This window comes from Camelus dromedarius, chromosome X (assembly GCF_036321535.1).
Source record: "Camelus dromedarius isolate mCamDro1 chromosome X, mCamDro1.pat, whole genome shotgun sequence".
NCBI classification, from domain to species: domain Eukaryota; kingdom Metazoa; phylum Chordata; class Mammalia; order Artiodactyla; family Camelidae; genus Camelus; species Camelus dromedarius.
The window spans coordinates 953,551-971,748 of NC_087472.1; the positions used below are offsets into that span (position 1 = coordinate 953,551).

Consider the following 18,198-nt stretch of genomic DNA (forward strand, 5'->3'; position numbering starts at 1 on the left):
TGTGCAGAAGCTTGTAAGTTTCATTAGGTCCCATTTGTTTATTCTTGCTTTTATTTCTATTGCTGTGGTAGACTGCCCTAGGAGAACATCCAAAAGAAATGTAGAACAGTTGTGACAAATAGAAAACCAAAATAAGGTGGTAAGATGCAAATGCAAATATGTCAGTAATTATGTTAATTGTATGGTCTCATTCATCTAGTTGAAAGGCAAATATTGCTATTCAGGATTAAAAATTCCAACCACATGCTCTTTACCAGAAATGTCTAAAATATAAATAAATTTTGAAAGCAGAGGGATTGAAAAAACAAAGAAATTCTAACCAAAAGAAAAATAATAGAATGATAATATATCAAACAAACTAGATTTCAAGGCAAAAAGCAGTAGATGGCGCATCTCTGACTCTAAGGTCCATGAGGACAGACTTGTTTTCTGCTTGTTTCACTGCACCTAGAGCAGTGCCTGGCGTGTAATACATGCTCAATAAATACCTGTGCCTAAATGAACGGATGACCTTCATCCTGATAAAGTATTAATTCACCAGGAGGACATGACTGTCTGAAATGAGTGTGTGCCTAATAACACACCTTCAAAATATGTAAAACAAAAATTGACAGAACTATAGACAGAAAAAGATAAATCCACTATTAGAGTGAGAGATTTACCACCTCTATCTGGTGGTCCACGAAAGGATCAGACTGGGGGGAGGGTGTAGCTCAAGTGGTAAAGTGCGTGCTCAGCATGCATAAGGTCCTGGGCTCAATCCCCAGGACCTCTTCCAATAATAAGGAAATAAATAAACCTCATTACCTCCCCCCCCAAACCTAAATAAATAAATCACTCTACAAAAAATTTTTTAAAAATTAATTTAAAAAAAAGATCAGACAAAACAATCAATAGGATACAGGTTCTTGAGAAGAGACCATAAGAGGCAAGGCTGAAAATAGGAAGAACAGTTGGGATGCTTTACAAAAGTCCAGATGAAAGATGGTGATGTCTTGGGCTGTGGTGGTAATAGTAGAGATGGTAATAAGTGTGGAAATTCTGGCTATGTTTTAAAGATAGAAAAAACAGAATTTGCTGGTGGCTTAGATGGATTCTGGGAGAAAGAAAGGATTGAAACATAATTTCAGGGATTTAGACCTGAGCAACTAGGTGACTGGTATTGCATTTATTGAGACTGAGGTAAATGAGGAATCAGGAGGTTTTGACAAGGGCTGTGCTGGTAGGTCAAGAGATGGGTTTTGGGCACATCTCAAGATTGATGTGTCTATGAGCTATCCCAAGCAGGGATGTGAAGCCACAAGTTGGCTATTTAAACCTGGAATTCAGAGAAGAGTCTGGGAACCAAGATATAAAGGTGGGAGTCATCACCATGTAGACGGCATTTGAAGTCATGGGAGTGGATGAGAGAAGATGGAGAAGCGAGACAAAGACTGCCAACTTTGTGAGGGGAATTCAGTGAGGGGAGGTCTTTATGACAGGGGGGAGAAGCAATCGTGTTCTGAGGCAAGGTGCAGTATGGAAGCCCTTTGTTAGCGGAGGTGAGGGAAACAAGGCGTTTGTGAGGGGACAGATGGAAGTAAAGAACACTGGGAGCGGTGTAAGGGGCGTAGTTTGGTGAAGTGAGGCGAGAGAGAGAAGACCACTGTGAAGAGAGAAGGAGCAAAGGTCTCTGTGAAGGGAGCTGATGGAACAAAGGATTTTGTCAGGCGAGATGAGAAATAGAAGGATGTTCTGAGGGAAAGTGAGGGGTGTTATTTCTTTGTGAGTGGAGAGGAGGGAGGGAAGTCCTTTGTGAGGGGAGGGGAGATGGAAAGAATGTTTGAGGTAGATTCAGGATGATGCCTATGAGAGAGGAGGTGAAGGAAAGAAGGTCTTTGTGAGAGAGGTGAGGGATCCAGTCTAAGAGAGCTGGACACCTTATGTCTTATTTCACTGATAAAAAAAAAAAAAAGAAAAAGACAAGCAATAAGAACAGACTATGCAGCTCCAATCAAAAGACTAAAGTTGCATCCAAAAAAATAAAATGCTTAAATCTGACCGAGGAAGTGAAAGACTTATACATGGAAAACTACAAAACATTGACTAAGGAAATTAAAGATGACTTAAAGAAATGGAAAGACACCCCATGTTCTTGGATTGGAAGAATTAGTATTGTTTTTTAAAAAATTACTGAGTTATAGTTGATTTACAATGTTGTGTCAATTTCTGGTGTACAGCACAATTCTTCAGTCATACGTGAATATACATAAATTCATTTTCGTATTCTTTTCCACCATGAGCAACTGCAAGATATTGAATACACTTCCCTGTGCTACACAGTATAAACTTTTAAAATCTATTTTCAGTATCTGCAAATCTCAAACTCCAAGTTTATCCCTTCCCACCCCCCTCCCTCCTGGCAACCACAAGTTTGTATTCTATGTCTGTGAGTCTGTTTCTGTTTTATATGTAAGTTCATTTATCTCATTTTTTTTAGATTCCACATATGAGTGATATCATATGGTATTTTTCTTTCTCTTTCTGGCTTACTAAACTTAGAATGACATTCTCCACGGCATCCATGTTGCTGCAAATGGCATTATGTTGGGGTTTTTTTAATGGCTGAGTAGTATTCCATTGCATAAATATACCACAACTTCTTTATCCAGTCATCGGTCGATGGACATTTAGGTTGTTTCCATGTCTTGGCTATTGTAAATAGTGTTGCTATGAGTTAATACTGTTAAAATGGCCATACTACCCAAAGCAAGCTACAGATTTAATGTGCTCCTTATCAAATTACCCATGACATTTTTCACAGAACTAGAACAAATAATCCTAAAATTTATATGGAATCACAAAAGGCCCAGAATTGCCAAAGCATTACTGAAGAAAAAGAATAAAGCTGGGGGAATAACCCTCCCAGACTTCAGACACTACTACAGAGCTACAGTAATCAAAACAGCATTGTACTGGTACAGAAACAGACTTTTGGATCAATGGAACAGAATAAGGGCCCCAGAAATAAATCTACAGACTTTTGGTCAGTGAGTCTTTGACAAAGGAGGCAAGAATATACAATGGAGTAAAGACAATCTCTTCAGCAAATGGTGTTGGGAAAACTGGATAGCAGCATGTAGATCAATGAAGTTAGAACACTCCCTCACACCCTACACAAAAATGAACTAAAAATGGTTTAAAGACTTAAATATAGGACATGATAAACCTCCTAGAAGAAAACACAGGCAAAACATTCTCTGTCATAAATCTTAGCAATGTTCTCCTACGACAATCTACCCAGACAATAGAAATAAAAGCAAAAATAAACAAATGAGACATAATTAAACTTATAAGCTTTCGCACAGTAAAGAAAATCATAAGCAAAACAAAAAGACAACCTACAGAATGGGAGAAATTTTTGCAAAAGATATGAGACTGACAAGGGCTTAATTTCCAGAATATATGAACAGCTCGTACAACTTAATTAGAAAAAAACAAACAACCCAATCCAAAAATGGACAGAAGATCTAAACAAGCTATTCTCCAATGAAGACATACAAATGACCAATAGGCACATGAAAAAATGATCAATATTGCTAATTATCAAAGAAATGCAAATCAAAACTACAATGAGGTATCACCTCACACCAGTCAGAATGGCCGTCATTCAGAAGTCCACAAATGATAACTGCTGGAGAGGGTGTGGAGAAAGGGGAACCCTCCTACACTGCTGGTGGGAATGCAGTTTGGTGCAGCCGTTACGGAAAACAGAATGGGGATTCCTCGAAAAACTAAAAATAGACTTAACCATATGATCCAGCAATCCCATCCCTGGGCATATACCCAAAAGGAACTCTAATTCGAAAAGATACATGCACCCCAACATTCATAGAAGCACTATTTACGATAGCCAAGACATGGAAACAACCTACATGTCCATCGACGGACGACTGGATGAAGAAGATGTGGTATATTTATGCAATGGAATACTACTCAGCCATAAAAATTAGTAAAATAAAATAATGCCATTTGCAGAAACATGGATGGATCTGGAGGTCGTCATTCTAAGTGAAGTAAGCCGGAAAGAGAAAGGAAGTACCATATGAGATACTTACATGTGGAATCTAAGAAAAAGACAAATGAACTTATTTATAAAACAGAAACAGACTTACACAGACAACAAACCTACGGTTTCCAAAGGGGAAAGGTGGGGGGAGGGATAAATTAGGAGTTTGGGATTAACAGACACACTCTACTATATATAAAATAGATAAACAACAAGGACCTACTGTCTAGCACAGGGAACTATCTTCAATATCTTGCAATAACCCATAACGGAAAAGAATCTGAAAAAAAATGTATGTATATATACGTATAACTGAATGACTTTACTGTACACCAGAAACTAACATTGTAAATCAACTGTACTTCAATAAAAAAAGGGAAAAAACCTCACTCAGAATCTATTCTAACAAAGTTAGATAGACGTACATAAGCACACAACTATATCCGTGGTTTAATTTCTACTTCAAAGGCTACCACCGAGTTCTTCGAGGCCTAGTGCAAATCTCTTTGTGTTTCTTTATACTCGTTCCCTAAGGTACAAAACGGGGATTGTAGCACCTACTACCGATGAGAACAGCAAAATAAATGGCCTCCTTATGTATGTTCAAAATACGGTCATTATCAAATTGGGTGGGAAAAAAACCTGAGAAGGGGGTATGTTGTGTCAGTTAAAAGAGTGGTTCAGGGTGTGCCAGCGTTGGTCATAAACAATAATGAATGGTTATTTACTCCTTAGAGCTTATGGAAGGTAGCAGAAGCAAACTGGCCTGCAGTTACCTATGGCAGCTACATTATACAAACACTGAAGTCACCTTTAAAAAAAGTCTAAATAAGAATCTGCATTTCCAAAACGCTCCTCTAACCTGGCCCAGTAAATTAAGTCAAAACCGATGGTATGAAGTAATGTTGGTCACACCCTCCTCCCCCCTACCCTAAATCCAACTGTTTCATTTTAAGAGAAACATTTGGCCTAGGTTGACTCAAATCTTTGAAAACAATGATTAAAGATTTCTAGAACGTACACTCTGTCTTCCATGAAAAGAATCACTCTAAAATGTGTACTACTTTTAAACAATTTATTCCCTTCCTTGTTGAATTGAAAATAAACAGTGGACACAATTATGTACTCGAACTTGATAGAAATTGTTCTGCCCTTTTTTCCTTCAAAATCACCAGTGTCTCCTCTTGATCTGAATGTTCATTTTCTTTATCAGACTTGTAATTAAAATTTTTTTTTGTTTTTGAAGGGAAGTAATTAGGTTCATTTACTTATTTATTTAATGGAGGTGCCAGGGCTTGAACCCAGGACCTCCTGCGTGCCAAGCACGTGCTCTACCACTGAGCTATACCCTGCCCCCGGAATGTTCATTTTACTATCTAGCCTAAAGTCCATCAGATGCAAGTTAAGTATAAAATTACAGAAGCTCAGCATTAGAAAGGATTTTAAGGGTCATCTAGTCCTGTCTCTTCTATGATTTACACCTCTCTCTTGAACATTCCTGCAAAGCGGTGTTGGAACGATGCCAATAGCCCACAGGAAGTCCATCCCAACTTCAACCAGGCCCTGACTGTTTGCCGTCAGCCTTTTCTGGGGGCATGGCACCCAGAACTGAACACGAGATTCCAGATGCAGTCCAACCAAGAGAAGGAGACTCTGGGGCTGGAAGTATTGAAGGACAGATTGCTTAGAACATATGCCAGCCAAGCCGGCTACACTCCCACAGCTCTAAAGCGCTCAGGAGGTGAGTATCGCAGCCCACTGGCAATGCGTTTCACTCACGACCCTGCACACGCTACTTGCAGTCTTCATTTCCTCATCTTTAAATGAGGTTGGGACGTTGTTGTGAAGATGCATAATGAAATATGTAAAGTTTGGTGTCTGGCCCAAACAAGGTGCACACTGAATGGTCAGCAGCATAATTCTTACCTCAGTTTCAGGAATTGCCAATCTTTAAAGACAGCATTGTGAAATATACTAAGAGGAAAAAGCATGCTTAAAACAATGCACTGCTCTTTGTTGACGTTGAAGTGCTTTTGAGTGATCAAAAACACCAGTTCTTACTTTTCTAGGCCTGTACTTGTTGACAATACGGGAGATCGAACTGAATCCATGCTGGCCTTTGGACATACTGGGGAGGGTTTTCTTTCAGAATAAAAATCTGATATCAGCCCTTTTAGCTGTAATTTGTCTTATAAAGCAGGATGTTAAAATCAACCGGCTATTTGAGCTTGCAAGCCTTTTAGAATCAGATATGTGCAAATTCAGTGCAGTTGCAAGAGTCTTGGCGTTCATACCATAAACCATCGCCTATTCAGAATGATAGAGACATAATTTAAGCCCAAAAGGAAGAATCTTTTTTTTAACTGAGAAGAAGTTAACATAAAATCCACCATTCTAAAGTGAACCATTCAGTGGCATTAAGTACATTCAAAATGTGGTACAGCCATCACCGCTACCTAGCTCCAAAGTATTGGGGGAGGGTGTAGCTCAGTGGTAGAGCCTATGCTTAGCATGCACAAGGTCCTGGGTTCAATCCCCACTACCTCCACTAAAAAGAGTTAATTAAAACATAAATAAGTAAACCTAATTACCCTCCTCCAAAAAAAACTAAAAAAAAAAAAAAGAGAGAGAAACAAAAGGTTTTCATCACCACAAAAGACCAAACTAACAAGCAAACAAACCCATTAAGCTGTCACACCCTTTTAGCAGTCATAATCCCTTCCCCCCTGCCCCCAGCCCCTGGCAAACACCAATCAGCTTTCTGACACTATAGTTTTACCTATTTGGGGATATTTCGTATAATGGAATCACACAATATGTGATGTTTTCTGTCTGGTTTCAGTCACTTAGCATAATTTAAAATTTCTTGTATGCTTCTTCTTTGTCCATTCATGTGTTGATGTGCACTTGGGATGCTTCCATGTCTTGGCGATTTTAAGTGGTGCTGCTGTTGATAGCACGGTGTATGTATGTTTTGAATTAACGTTTTTGTTTTTCTCAGATGTATGCCCAGGAGTGGAACTGCTGGGCCATGCGGTGGTTCTGGTTTTGGGTTTTTGAGAAACCTCCATATTGTTTTCCATAGTGGCTGCACACTTACATTCCCACCAACAGTGCACAGGGGTTCCCTTTTCTGCACGTCCTTGCCAACATTTGTTATTTGTGTTCTTTTTGATGATGGCCGTTCTGACAGGTATGAGATGACATCTCATTGTGATTTTGATTTGAATTTTCCTGGTATTAGTGATGTTGAGCAACTTTTCATGTTCCCGTTGACCATCTGCATCTCCTCTTTTCGAAAAATGTCTGTGCAGTTCTTCTGCCCATGTTTTAAATGGGTTGTTTGTTTGCTTTTTAATGGAAGTACAGTTGATTTAAAGTGTTGTATTAGCTTCTGGTGCACAGCATGGGTGGACCTGGAGGGCGTTGTGCTGAGTGACATGAATCAGACAGAGACAGACAAATACTGTAAGAGATCACATACACGTGGAATCTTAAAAAAAAATACCACAAACTAGTGAGTATAACAGAAAAGAAAGAGACTGACAGATGTGGAGAAGGAACTAGTGGCGGCCAGTGGGGAGAGGGGAGGGGGAGGGGCAAGAGGTGCAAGCTCTCAGGTATAAACTAAGCTACCAGGATGGACTGTACACCACGGGGAACACAGCCAGCATTGCATAATAACTATAAATGGGGTACAACCTTTAAAAATTGTGAATTGCTGTATTGTATACCTGTGCCATATGATATTGCACATCAACTATACTTCAGTTTTAAAAATATGGTATTATAGTATAAATAAATAAATAAAAATGGTTTGAATAAATAAATAAAGTTTTTAAAATAAATAAATAAATAAACCTAATTGCCCCAGCCCCCCAAAAAAGAAAAAATGTAACAGGAAAAAAAATTGTAACAGGATTTACTAATCATTCCTCACATTCCATTCATCCCCTATTTTTAGGTGCCAAATTTTAAATGCCTACATGAACTTCCAGCTAAGGATAGTAATTCTTAGTATTCTAACAGTTCAGTGAGGCCAAGGGACTTTCACCAGTGGAATGTGAATGGTAATGATGTGGTTTATTTCCAGGTCAGCATAATGTGTTTGAGGTTTTTTCCCATGTTGTCACATGTATTGGTACTTCACTCCTTTTCATGACTGCTTAATATTTCACTGTTTGGAATAGACCACATTCTGTTTATCTGTTCATCCACTGATGGACATTTATGTTGTTTCCACCTTTTGGTAGTGTGAATAGTGCTGCTATGAACATTGCTGTACACGTTTGTTTGAGTACGTGTTTTTAATTCTTTGGGATCTACAGCTAGGAGTGGAGTTGCTGGGTCAGACGGCAATTCTGCGCTTCAGCTATTGTGGAACCACCACACTGTCCTCCACGGTGGCTGTACCATTTGTATTTCCACCTTGAATGTAGGAGGGTTCCAATCTCTCCACATCCTTGTTATTTTCCTTGGTGCTTTGTTTTGTTTGTATGCTTTTTTGCTTTTTTTAATATATATTTTTATCGAAGTATAGTCAGTTTACAATGTTGTGTCAATTTCTGGTGCACAACACAGTGCTTCAGTCATACATGAACATACATATATTCGTTTTCATATTCTTTTTCACCATAAGTTACTACAAGAAATTGAACATAGTTCCTTGCAGTATACAATATAAGCTTGTTTATCCTTGTGTGTTGATCTTGTACTCTGCCACTTTGCTGATTTTGTTTAATAGGTCTACTGGCATTCCTGTGAATTCTTTGGAAATTTCTCTATAAAGGACCATGTGGTCTGCGAACGGTGGTAGCTTTACTTCTCCCTTTCCAATTTGGGCGTGTTTTCTTTCTTGTTTAATTGCTCCGGCTAGGTCTTCCAATACAAGGTTGAACAGAAGTAGTAGATCTTAAATGTTCTTAACACACAGACAATGGTAATTCTGTGAGGTAATGGAGTTGTTAACTAATTTTTTGTGGTAAGCATTGTTGACATATATGTGGGGGGGGGTGGGGGTGTGTGTATGTGTGTGTGTTAAATCATGACTTTGTATACCTTACATTTACACAATGTGGTGAGCCAACTATATTGCAGTAAAGCTGGGGGAGGAAAGGGGCGGTGAGTGTGGGCATCAATGTCTTGTTCCCGTTCTTAGGAGAAAACTTGTCAGTCTTTTCACGATTGAGTATAATGTTATTTGTGGAATTTTCGTAAATGATCCTTATCATGTGAGGAAGTTCCCTTTATTCTAGTTTTCTGAGAACTTTTATCATGAAATATATTTTCATGATAACTGTTAACAAAGATTCTGGTGTGCTGTGTGAACTTTCAGTCTATGGCTTATTCACAGTCCATGGCGGTGTCAAGCCGCCTATTTTTGTGGGTAATCTCTTATGCAGCCACAGTAGCTGGAATGGACAGCTATGGTTACTGCAGCCAAACAGCAAAATAATGTCCGCTCTTCTTTCCTGCAAACTGACTGTGTACGGCTCCTTCTTCCATTCACTTTACTCATGTTCGCTCCAGTTTCTTCTCATGACAACCCAGCCAGGTAGGAACTCTTCCCGCCTCTAGTCTCCAGACCACAAAGTCTAGGTCCAGAGCTGGTAGGCTGTTGGTCAAAGGTCACACAGTTCTCCAGGGAAGGGGCTACGACTGGATCCCTGCAGCTGAGCTCCAGAGCTTGCTTCCTGCGTGGAGCCCACCCCTGATTCTTCTTCCAGGACCCCACCCGTACTGGGTGCACAGTGAGGCCCAGGGCCCGGAGCACAACAGCAGAGGATGGTCTTATCAGATTTTAGTAGTTACCTAGGACATGTGCTGAGGGACCTTAAAGAGGTCTACAGTGTTTGAATTATTTTCCTTGAAGTAAGATTACTTTGGGAATCATAAAAAAAAAAGAATCAAGTTGCAGACTATTGAAAGGACGCCAGCCATGTCTGCCTCCTGAGCCCAGGCCCTGACCGAGGTCAAACATTATGAGAGAACTTCAATCTGAAATGGAACTGAAGGAGAGAAAATGGAAAATCTGACGCACACGCCCTCAGGAAAACAAAACTCAAGCCCTGAGAGACTGATTCCCCATAAATGCCTGATTTACAGAAAATGATAATATTGGAATTTTCTTAAAGGAAAGGTCAGGGGTTGCCTCCTATCAACCTTGGCAAGTTTTGCTAGTGGTTTCTAGAGGCTTGAACAGGAAGTGACCCAGGTCAGGCTGGTCTCACCATATAAGGCAAATTGAGTTTTGTGTGTATGACTGGACTGGTTTTGTCAGCTTGGTAAATTTCAGTGCTAGTCTCCATTTGTTTTTCCTTTTAACAGACTATAACTGAATTGTCCCCTCTTTCCATTTCCTACCCATAAATACAGCCTACCTCAAACCCTCAGTGGACTCACCATTAGCTTGCCTGTAGTTTGCGTGTCCCAAATTGCAATTTTTCTGCTATTTCCGAATAAACTCATCTCTTTTTTTTTTTTTTTGAAAATTTTGAGTTTGCCTCCGTTGACCTCTTTATTTGCATTAGTAACACAAAGCTCTAGCCTCCCAAACTGAAAGGATGCTTGCGTCTCTTCTCGCTGGTGCCAAGAGAAGGCCGGGATTGACATGACCTTATTTTCTTAGAGTCTGGAGCACCTTTCAGACATTCAAGCACAAGTACTCGGACCTGAGATTCTGAGCAAGCGACAATGCATCTCAGGGCAGCAACAGAACAGATCAGCAAAAACATTAGAAGCATTAAATGAAAACAGCAGTTCTTATTTCAAACAGTTTTCACGAGGTTCGAGCTCTTACTGTGAGCAAGTGCCAGCCCCAGCGGTGAACTCTCACCATCCTGCATGCCCGACATGAACAGGGCAGCAAAAGAGACGGTGACAAGGCCAGGTCTGGAGTGCCAGGGAGAAGGACAGAATTTGTTCAGGACAGGAGAGACCAAGACAGGAGGAATAGGAAATACGGTATAGCCCACCTGAAACCTATCAGTCTTTCCTCATCCCCACCTGCCACCGTTCAATGGTTACTTACTGCCAAGATTCCTCACATGTATGTGGATACATATGTGTTTTTACCTTCGTTGGCTTTTCATTTTAAAACTGACAACTGCTCACCATAAAAATCCCATGATACAAAAGCATAAAAGGCGGAAAATGTAATTCCAGACATCCCCTTCCCGCAGTCTTTTCCTGTGGCAGGAAGCATTTGAAGATGTCCGCGTAGACTCGCATCCCTGCTGTGCACACCCAGTACCAGCTCCTGCCCTTGAGGACAGGACTGTGAGTGGGACGGCGCGAGCAGCCCGCCACGTGTGTGGCTGTCAAGTGATGTCAGCAACTCTCCTCTCACAAACCAGCAACTTCTTCCTTCATCAAGCTTTTCTCTAGTGGGACATTTTTTACTTGTTTCTGGAGTCCTGTACGTGTTGATTCCGACAGTTTTTGCCAGCTCATTGGTTGCATTTGGGGAGGAATGGAGCCCTTTGTTAGCAACATCATCCAGAACATCCATGCATTATATTTTAATCACTAAATAGCCAAACTGCCAGAAATGAACAGAATTGAATAGAAGCATGATGGAAGAATGAGGAGCGGAAGCAGGGTGGATAGTGCACAGAAGAGCTGAATTCTATTCATCAGTAATTAATCTCTAACAAATAAAAGTCAAGACAGAAAGACAAAAAGAGGACAAAGGAGCAAAAAAGAGAGAGGGAGAAAGGGAAAGGGTCAGTGAGAAGGAAGAATAATGGTGGGAAGGAAGGAAGAAAAGGAGAAGGGAAGGAAGGGGAAAGAAAGAAGAGAGAGAGAAAGAAGGAGGAGGAGGAGGAAGGAAGGAAAGAAAACAAACAGATCCCTGTTGTAGTCACTACAGCTGCCACATGCTTGTCAGGTGAGATTTTTCATCATCAGTCTTCATCGTCATCATCATCACGACCACCACCACCATCCCCACCGACAGCACCTCCCTCCCTCCAGCCCACAACGTCGGAGCTCTCCAAGTCCCACAGTGGCAGACTGTATGTAAAGGCATATGGAGTACCAGGACCCGGACTTCCCTCCCAGTTGAAACACTCCCAAAACCCAGACAACAGATATAAACTACAGGTTAGGAGACGTTGGCCATCAGGTGGTGAAGGACAGTGATCTCTGGGAGCTGGGAACAAATGAGTAAGTCCTGCCATTGCCCCAGCTCACTGTCAGGAGAGGGAGTTTCCTGGTAGAGCCCCACAGACACCCTGAGTTTAGGAGGTGGAGCTGAAATTCTGAGCCCTAGCGCTGGCGAGGCAGAGGGCCGGAGAGGAGAGAGTAGCAGACGGAGAGAGCCCTGCGTGCGGGTACACGGTCTGCTACGATTCTCAGACCACCGATCAGCACAAGTGTATGAGGAAGCTATGTGGGGACTCTCAGAAAGGATAAAAGGTAACGATGCCCAGCGCTCAAGCAGGACAGGGACTAGTGGCTGTCCCCACTGGTCAGAATGGCAAACCTCATAATTTCAGGAAGCATCAGGCAGAGAGTTCAGCGCCCTCTGCCTCAATAGTGTGGGGGAAAAAATGAATCCTATACTGCAGCAAATCTTCAAAGCAAGGATCAGGAGGTTCAAACTGTTTCCATGTCACTTAACAGCATCCCGGAGCAAAGCTATGACTATATTTAGGAACATAAAAAGTAACCAGCACCCAAAGTAAGATCATACTGTCTGGCATCCAATCTAAATTTATCATCATGCAGAGAAGTGGGAAAATCCAACCCATAATGAGAAGAGAAATCAAGCAATAAAAGGCTTCCAGATGGGAAAGAAAGAAAAACTGCCTTTATTTGCAGACATGATCACCTAAATAGAAAATCTGATGGATTCTACGAAAGAGCTACTAGGTAATCAAGGAATTTAGCAAATTTGCAGGAACACCACATTTTAGGGCTACTGTAAGAATGCATACAAATTAAAAACCGGAGGCTTAATTCTCCCTGTTAAAAATAAGGGAAGAAGTGCCCCCCTTTTTTTCTTGAAGCATTTACTTTAGAAAACTTGCAAATTCTTTCTGTGTCTCTTTGAATGTATGCCTATATTTTAAAGGCTAAAAAAAGCCTCTTTTCAGCTTTATGACCCAGGAATGTCTTTTAAAGACCTAGGAAACATCTTTTTGGAATGTAAACGTCAAGTAAGATAATACTCCTTTCTCCCAGTTTCTGTGGGAGGGTAGAAGCCTGACTTCAGTGGGGATCTGGTTCCAGATTGTAAAATTAGCTCCTGTTATAAAGATATGAGATGTTTATCCTTCCCTTGGATAAAGCCAATTGTAGTAGTATGCCCAAGCTACTACAAGAGAATACTGATCCCTCGACCCATGCTGAGCGGGCTAAACAACAGGAATTTATTTTCTCACATTTCTGGAGGCTACAAGTCCACGATTGAGTGCCAGCAAATTCAGCTTCCGGTGAGAACTCTCTTTCTGGCTGGCAGACGGCCACCTTCTGTCATTGCCTTTCCTCAGTGTACATGCAGAGAGAGAGAGATGAGAGAGCGAGAGAGCGAGAAAGAGAGAGAGAGAACACTCTCAGGCATCCTCCTATAAGAACAGTAATCTTTATTGGACCAGGGCCTCATTCTTATGACCTCATTAACCTTAATCATGTCCTTGAAGGCCCCATCTCCAAATACAGCCATACTGCCATACCAGGGTTAGGGCTTCAACTATGGATTTGGAAGGGGCAGGGGTGGGGTGGGGCACATTCAGTCCAAAACACCAAGTAACTAAACATACAGTTGCCACAGTTTCCAGGCAAACTTAGGATGAATTCTATGTGAGACCTAGTGGTGTCAAGTCCTCTTACTTGAGGACATGTGTGTAATGAGTGGTAGCTGTTTGGTTATAAACAAAAAAGGCGAGACTTGTCTTTGGAATCTCTTAGCAGATTGCCTGTGCCGTGCGTCACATCCTATGCAACGCCTACTCAGTAATAAAACTAGCTTTCTTCTACTTTTGTGGAGACACTTTCTGGGTTGGCAGAAGATTTTGTTCTATTATTTATTTCTTAGCTACTAAAAGTACCTGAAATGCGCCCTCTTCATAGTTGAGGAGAGAGGGCAGAGTGGCAGGGAAACAGGTATTGTACATACCATTGTACATCCATTTCAAAGAGGCTCCAACAAAGGTTTCAAGATACAAAAGGACCTGGGAGTATAGAGAAGCCACTGGAAAGCCAAGATTGGGTTTCTTTTTTTGTTTTGTTTTTTTTGGTGAGGGATTGAACCCAGGACCTCACACATGCTATGCAGGCACTCTGCCACTGAGTTAGACCCCTACCCCCAAGACTGGGTTTCTTATCAACCTTCTCTTCTCAATTCCTGGAGTCAACTTTTCCTGCGCTTGTCCATTGCTGCATTTTTCATTAGTCACATAGACATTCATTCCCTGGAGTGATCAGAAGGAAAACACTATCCCAGCATCCTGGTGGCTCCACGTGGCAGTGCTGAGGTGGGTGTGATACCATGGCTAAGAAGAGTGGGTGCTTGAATCAAATAGACCTAGATTCAAATCCAGCCTCCACCACTTCCTAACAGAGTGATCTGGAGAAAGTTACTTAGTCTCCGAGCCTCAATTCCTCACCTACAAAAGGTATAAGGTTAACACTGAGCTTACCAGGTTGTTGTGAGAATTATATGTACACAAGGGGATTTAGGGTTTTAATTACATTTTCCCAAGATTATACTACACTGCCTTCCCCTCACCCCTGAAACACTTAACCAAGTGTCCCAGCACTTTTATTCTCTGATCTGAAACAAGGCTGGTAAAGCACAAAATCCTTATTCTAGTGTTTCTGGAGTCTTTCTTCTGCTCATACAAACTGAGGTGAGTTTTTTTTTGTTTTTTGTTTGTTTGTTTTTTATCGTGGCAGGAAACAGATCCTGCAGTGAGAGGGATGTGAGAAAACCAGCATTTTGGTGGGGGTAAGCACATTTTCTGGAGAGCAATTTTGTATTGTAGATATACCTCGCAGAATCTATATTAAGAAAACAACCATTCATGCAGAGACTTATGTACAAGAATTCCGTTGAAACATTATGTACAATGGGGGAAAAGTGAGAACAATTTAAGTGTTGAGCAATTACATTATAATGCATCTTTTATGCATCCATTCTTCAGATGTTTCTGAAGAATTTTTAGAAAGAGGTCAAGCCAAGATGTTGGATGAAAAAACTTCAGGAAAAAAAGTAATGCCAAACTTGAAAAACCCTACTTCTTTATATGATTGTCATACATTTACTGCATACCTACAACTCTAAAACTATAAAAGTATTCCGAAATGCCGACAGTAGTCAATGACAAACAACAGGCCCGAAATAATTTTCAGTGTCTTCCATTTCCTAAATTGTCAATTGTTTTGTACTACTTGAATATCTGAACCCGAGAACCTCCCCTCCCACCCCAGGACAAAGGCGAGAAAATCTGGATGCTGAAAAGAAACACAGACATGAAATATTAGCTCAGTTTTATTATTTATGATTAGCAGTATTTAAGCACCAATCAAAACAAGTGGGCACAGAGTGCCCAAGTACCCATACAGGAAACAGCTAGGGGGTGGCAACTACTGGAAAGATCATGGCTCTCGGGAAGGATGCACTGCCTAGGACAGGACACTCTTGTGATCTCAACCCCCTTTTCCGGGCTGAGTCTTAGCAAAAAATGGAGGCACAAAGTGCTGCATGGTCTGCACCACTATGGAAAGCCGGTTGAGCAAGGAGGCGACGGAAATTTGCAAGATGCCAGAGTCTTCAGCAGTTAATCGGCTAAAAGCGAAGGGAAAAGAAAATCACTCTAAAGGTGATGGCTTCTGGCCTTCCTCACTCCAACCCCTACACCCCACAGGTGGCCATTCGCCATGCTCTTCCGTGTCTCCCTGAGCAAGGCCCTCAGGCTGCGACAGACCCAGTGCCCCACGCCCCTCCTTGGACCAAGCCTACAGTCTCCCCGTCTCTAATAGAGCTCCCTTCAGCAGAGATGGGCCCAGCTTCCCGCTCCCCACCCACTCGCCCGTCTAGACAACTTACATAACCAGGTCACTGCCGATCACCGTGAGCTCCCTCTGAACATCCCCGAGGTAGGGTTCAGCACCCGGGGTCAGGTACCTGCGGGCCACCTCCGCATCCATGCAGGACAGGAAAGGCACCATGAGGGTGCTGATGGAGATTCGGTTCAGGTGCCATCCACATGGACTTCATGGTTCGGGGCCCCTGGCCCGTCTGAGGCCCGCCTTCTTCCCCGCCTCCCCTCAGGTAACCCCCGAACCCTCAGGCCACCCCCCTCCGTCCAGGCAACTCCGCTTCTCCCACAGGCTGCTTGGTCCAGCCACCTTTGGTCCCCCTACTCCCTTCTGTCCCTCGTGGTGCAGCCCAACCTCTGAACCCTCTCCTGCTCACTCTCCGGCACCGCTGCCCCTCACGCTGCCCATCCTCCAGCCCCTACCGACCCCGGGGGCACCTCGTAAAGGATACAACTCGAGCATCGGGCTTCCCGGGGCTCCACTCAAGGCGGAGGCCTCTTCACCCTGCGCTGCGGCCAGCGACGCCCCCTCGACCTGGGGGGCTCCCGCGGCCGCAGCGCCCTCCTCTCCTGCGCCGTCCCAGCCTCCATGGCCTGTGGGGCCTCCAGGGCCACTGGGCGTCCCTGCACCGCCCGCCGCTCCGCCCGCGCCGTCGTGTGGGGCCTGCATGGCTGCCGCGCCGTCCCCCTCAGACACCCGACGCGGAGACACCGCTCTCCCCGCCCACTGCTGGCCGACTGAGGCTCCTCGCGAAGCTCCGCCCCTTCGTGCGCAAAGATACCCAGTGCGCCTGCGCAAACTCACCTCAGGCGCGCCTCCTGGCGTGTGATTGGTTGCCGCCCAGCCCGCCCCACCGCCCACGGGCCGCCCCGGAGACCCCGTCGGCTCGGCGGCGCTGGAGAGGCTGCGCTCCCTCACGAAGCCCCGCTCCCGAGCACTGCGCGCTCCCCCGAGTGCGCCTGCGCAAACACAGCTTCGCGAGGAAGCCGAGGGGTGTGGGCGGGGGTACATGTCAAACGCGCGTCAGTGAAGTGGTTTAGAAAATAAAATAAAATAAATTCTAGTAATGGCCGCATTGAACACTGCTCCCAGATTTCTGGCAACTTAACACTCAGCTCCCCAGAGCCCGCATGAGGCAGCTCCCGCTCAGCACTGCTGGTCGGGTCCCTTCCCCTCCTCGCACATCTCCAGACAGTCCTTTCGTTAAACGCCCCTCGGTTCAACACTTTTAATCTTCCTGCCGGTGCCCCGACTAGCACTCCAAGGGTAGATGCGGGCATCTGAGCATTACTTGGGGCACCTCGTGTATCAGTCAGGGCTCATTTGCAGATACCTCAAACCTGTCCGGCGGGTTTTACCCAGGGAATCGAACACCGAACCAGGCGCTGGCTTTACACGGGGAATTGAACACACAGAACCAGGTGCTTACAGAATCATTTAAAGAGCGCCAAGAATGGAATGTAGGCTGAGCTCTGGGGACGACCCAGAGCGCCACAGAACTGACCTCTCAGGGAGCTGGTACCCAGGCCACAAGGAAGGAGGAGAATCGGCAAGCTGCTGACCCCACCCGTGGTTCTGGGAACCCCTGCCTCTGGCGATGGTCCAAGTCCCAGGACGTTGGCTGGCTTCCAGAGCCACACTGCGGCGGCTAGACCCGCACGGGCCACAAGGCAGGAAGCCTTGGACCCAGGGGCGTGCTGCCGAACCTCTAACAATGGGCTCCCCAGAGGCTTCACGGACCTCCGTGGTGTACACACTCCCACCGCGGCCGATTTCGGGCTACCAACGTGACGTCACCGAATGCCGAGCTGCAAAGAGATGCCACCCGTCGGCTGTCCGAGGTGGCGAAGCGCACCACTGCTCTCACCCTGCCTCTCACCCCACACAGACACTCTGATGCTCACACGGAAACCCACGTCTCCGTGACTCCCGGCAAGAGCACCCGGAAGCAGATTTCCGTCTCACGTGGCCTTCCAGACCACATGTGAGTGCGACGAGCTGGCCAAACTTGACCGCATCCAGAATGCCAGTTCCAAAAGGGCCCAGGGAGATGCAGCTTTTATTTCTCCAACGTGTGCAGCAGAAGGAGGCTCACCACACGAAGG

General features: G+C 43.9%; 1 protein-coding gene across 1 annotated transcript; it reads right to left on the minus strand.

Annotated features, from left to right (window-relative positions):
• Positions 1-15,576: 15,576 nt before the first annotated feature.
• Positions 15,577-16,839, minus strand: LOC105106642 (EKC/KEOPS complex subunit LAGE3). Its single transcript, XM_031445466.2, has 3 exons — positions 16,545-16,839; positions 16,101-16,229; positions 15,577-15,839 (listed from the first exon to the last, which is right to left on the minus strand). Exons 1-3 carry the CDS (start codon positions 16,760-16,762, stop codon positions 15,701-15,703), a joined length of 486 nt encoding a protein of 161 aa, XP_031301326.1. The 5' UTR covers positions 16,763-16,839; the 3' UTR covers positions 15,577-15,700.
• Between the last annotated feature and the right edge of the window lie 1,359 nt (positions 16,840-18,198).

Bases quoted from the DNA above. Each gene is read 5' to 3' on its own strand.
- LOC105106642 (XM_031445466.2), bottom strand. From the start codon at position 16,762: ATGCAGGCCCCACACGACGGCGCGGGCGGAGCGGCGGGCGGTGCAGGG. The intron at 16,230-16,544 runs GTATCCTTTACG...AATCTCCATCAG, and splicing joins GGAAGCCCGATGCTCGAGTT to CACCCTCATGGTGCCTTTCC. The intron at 15,840-16,100 runs GTAAGTTGTCTA...CTTCGCTTTTAG, and splicing joins ATCGGCAGTGACCTGGTTAT to CCGATTAACTGCTGAAGACT.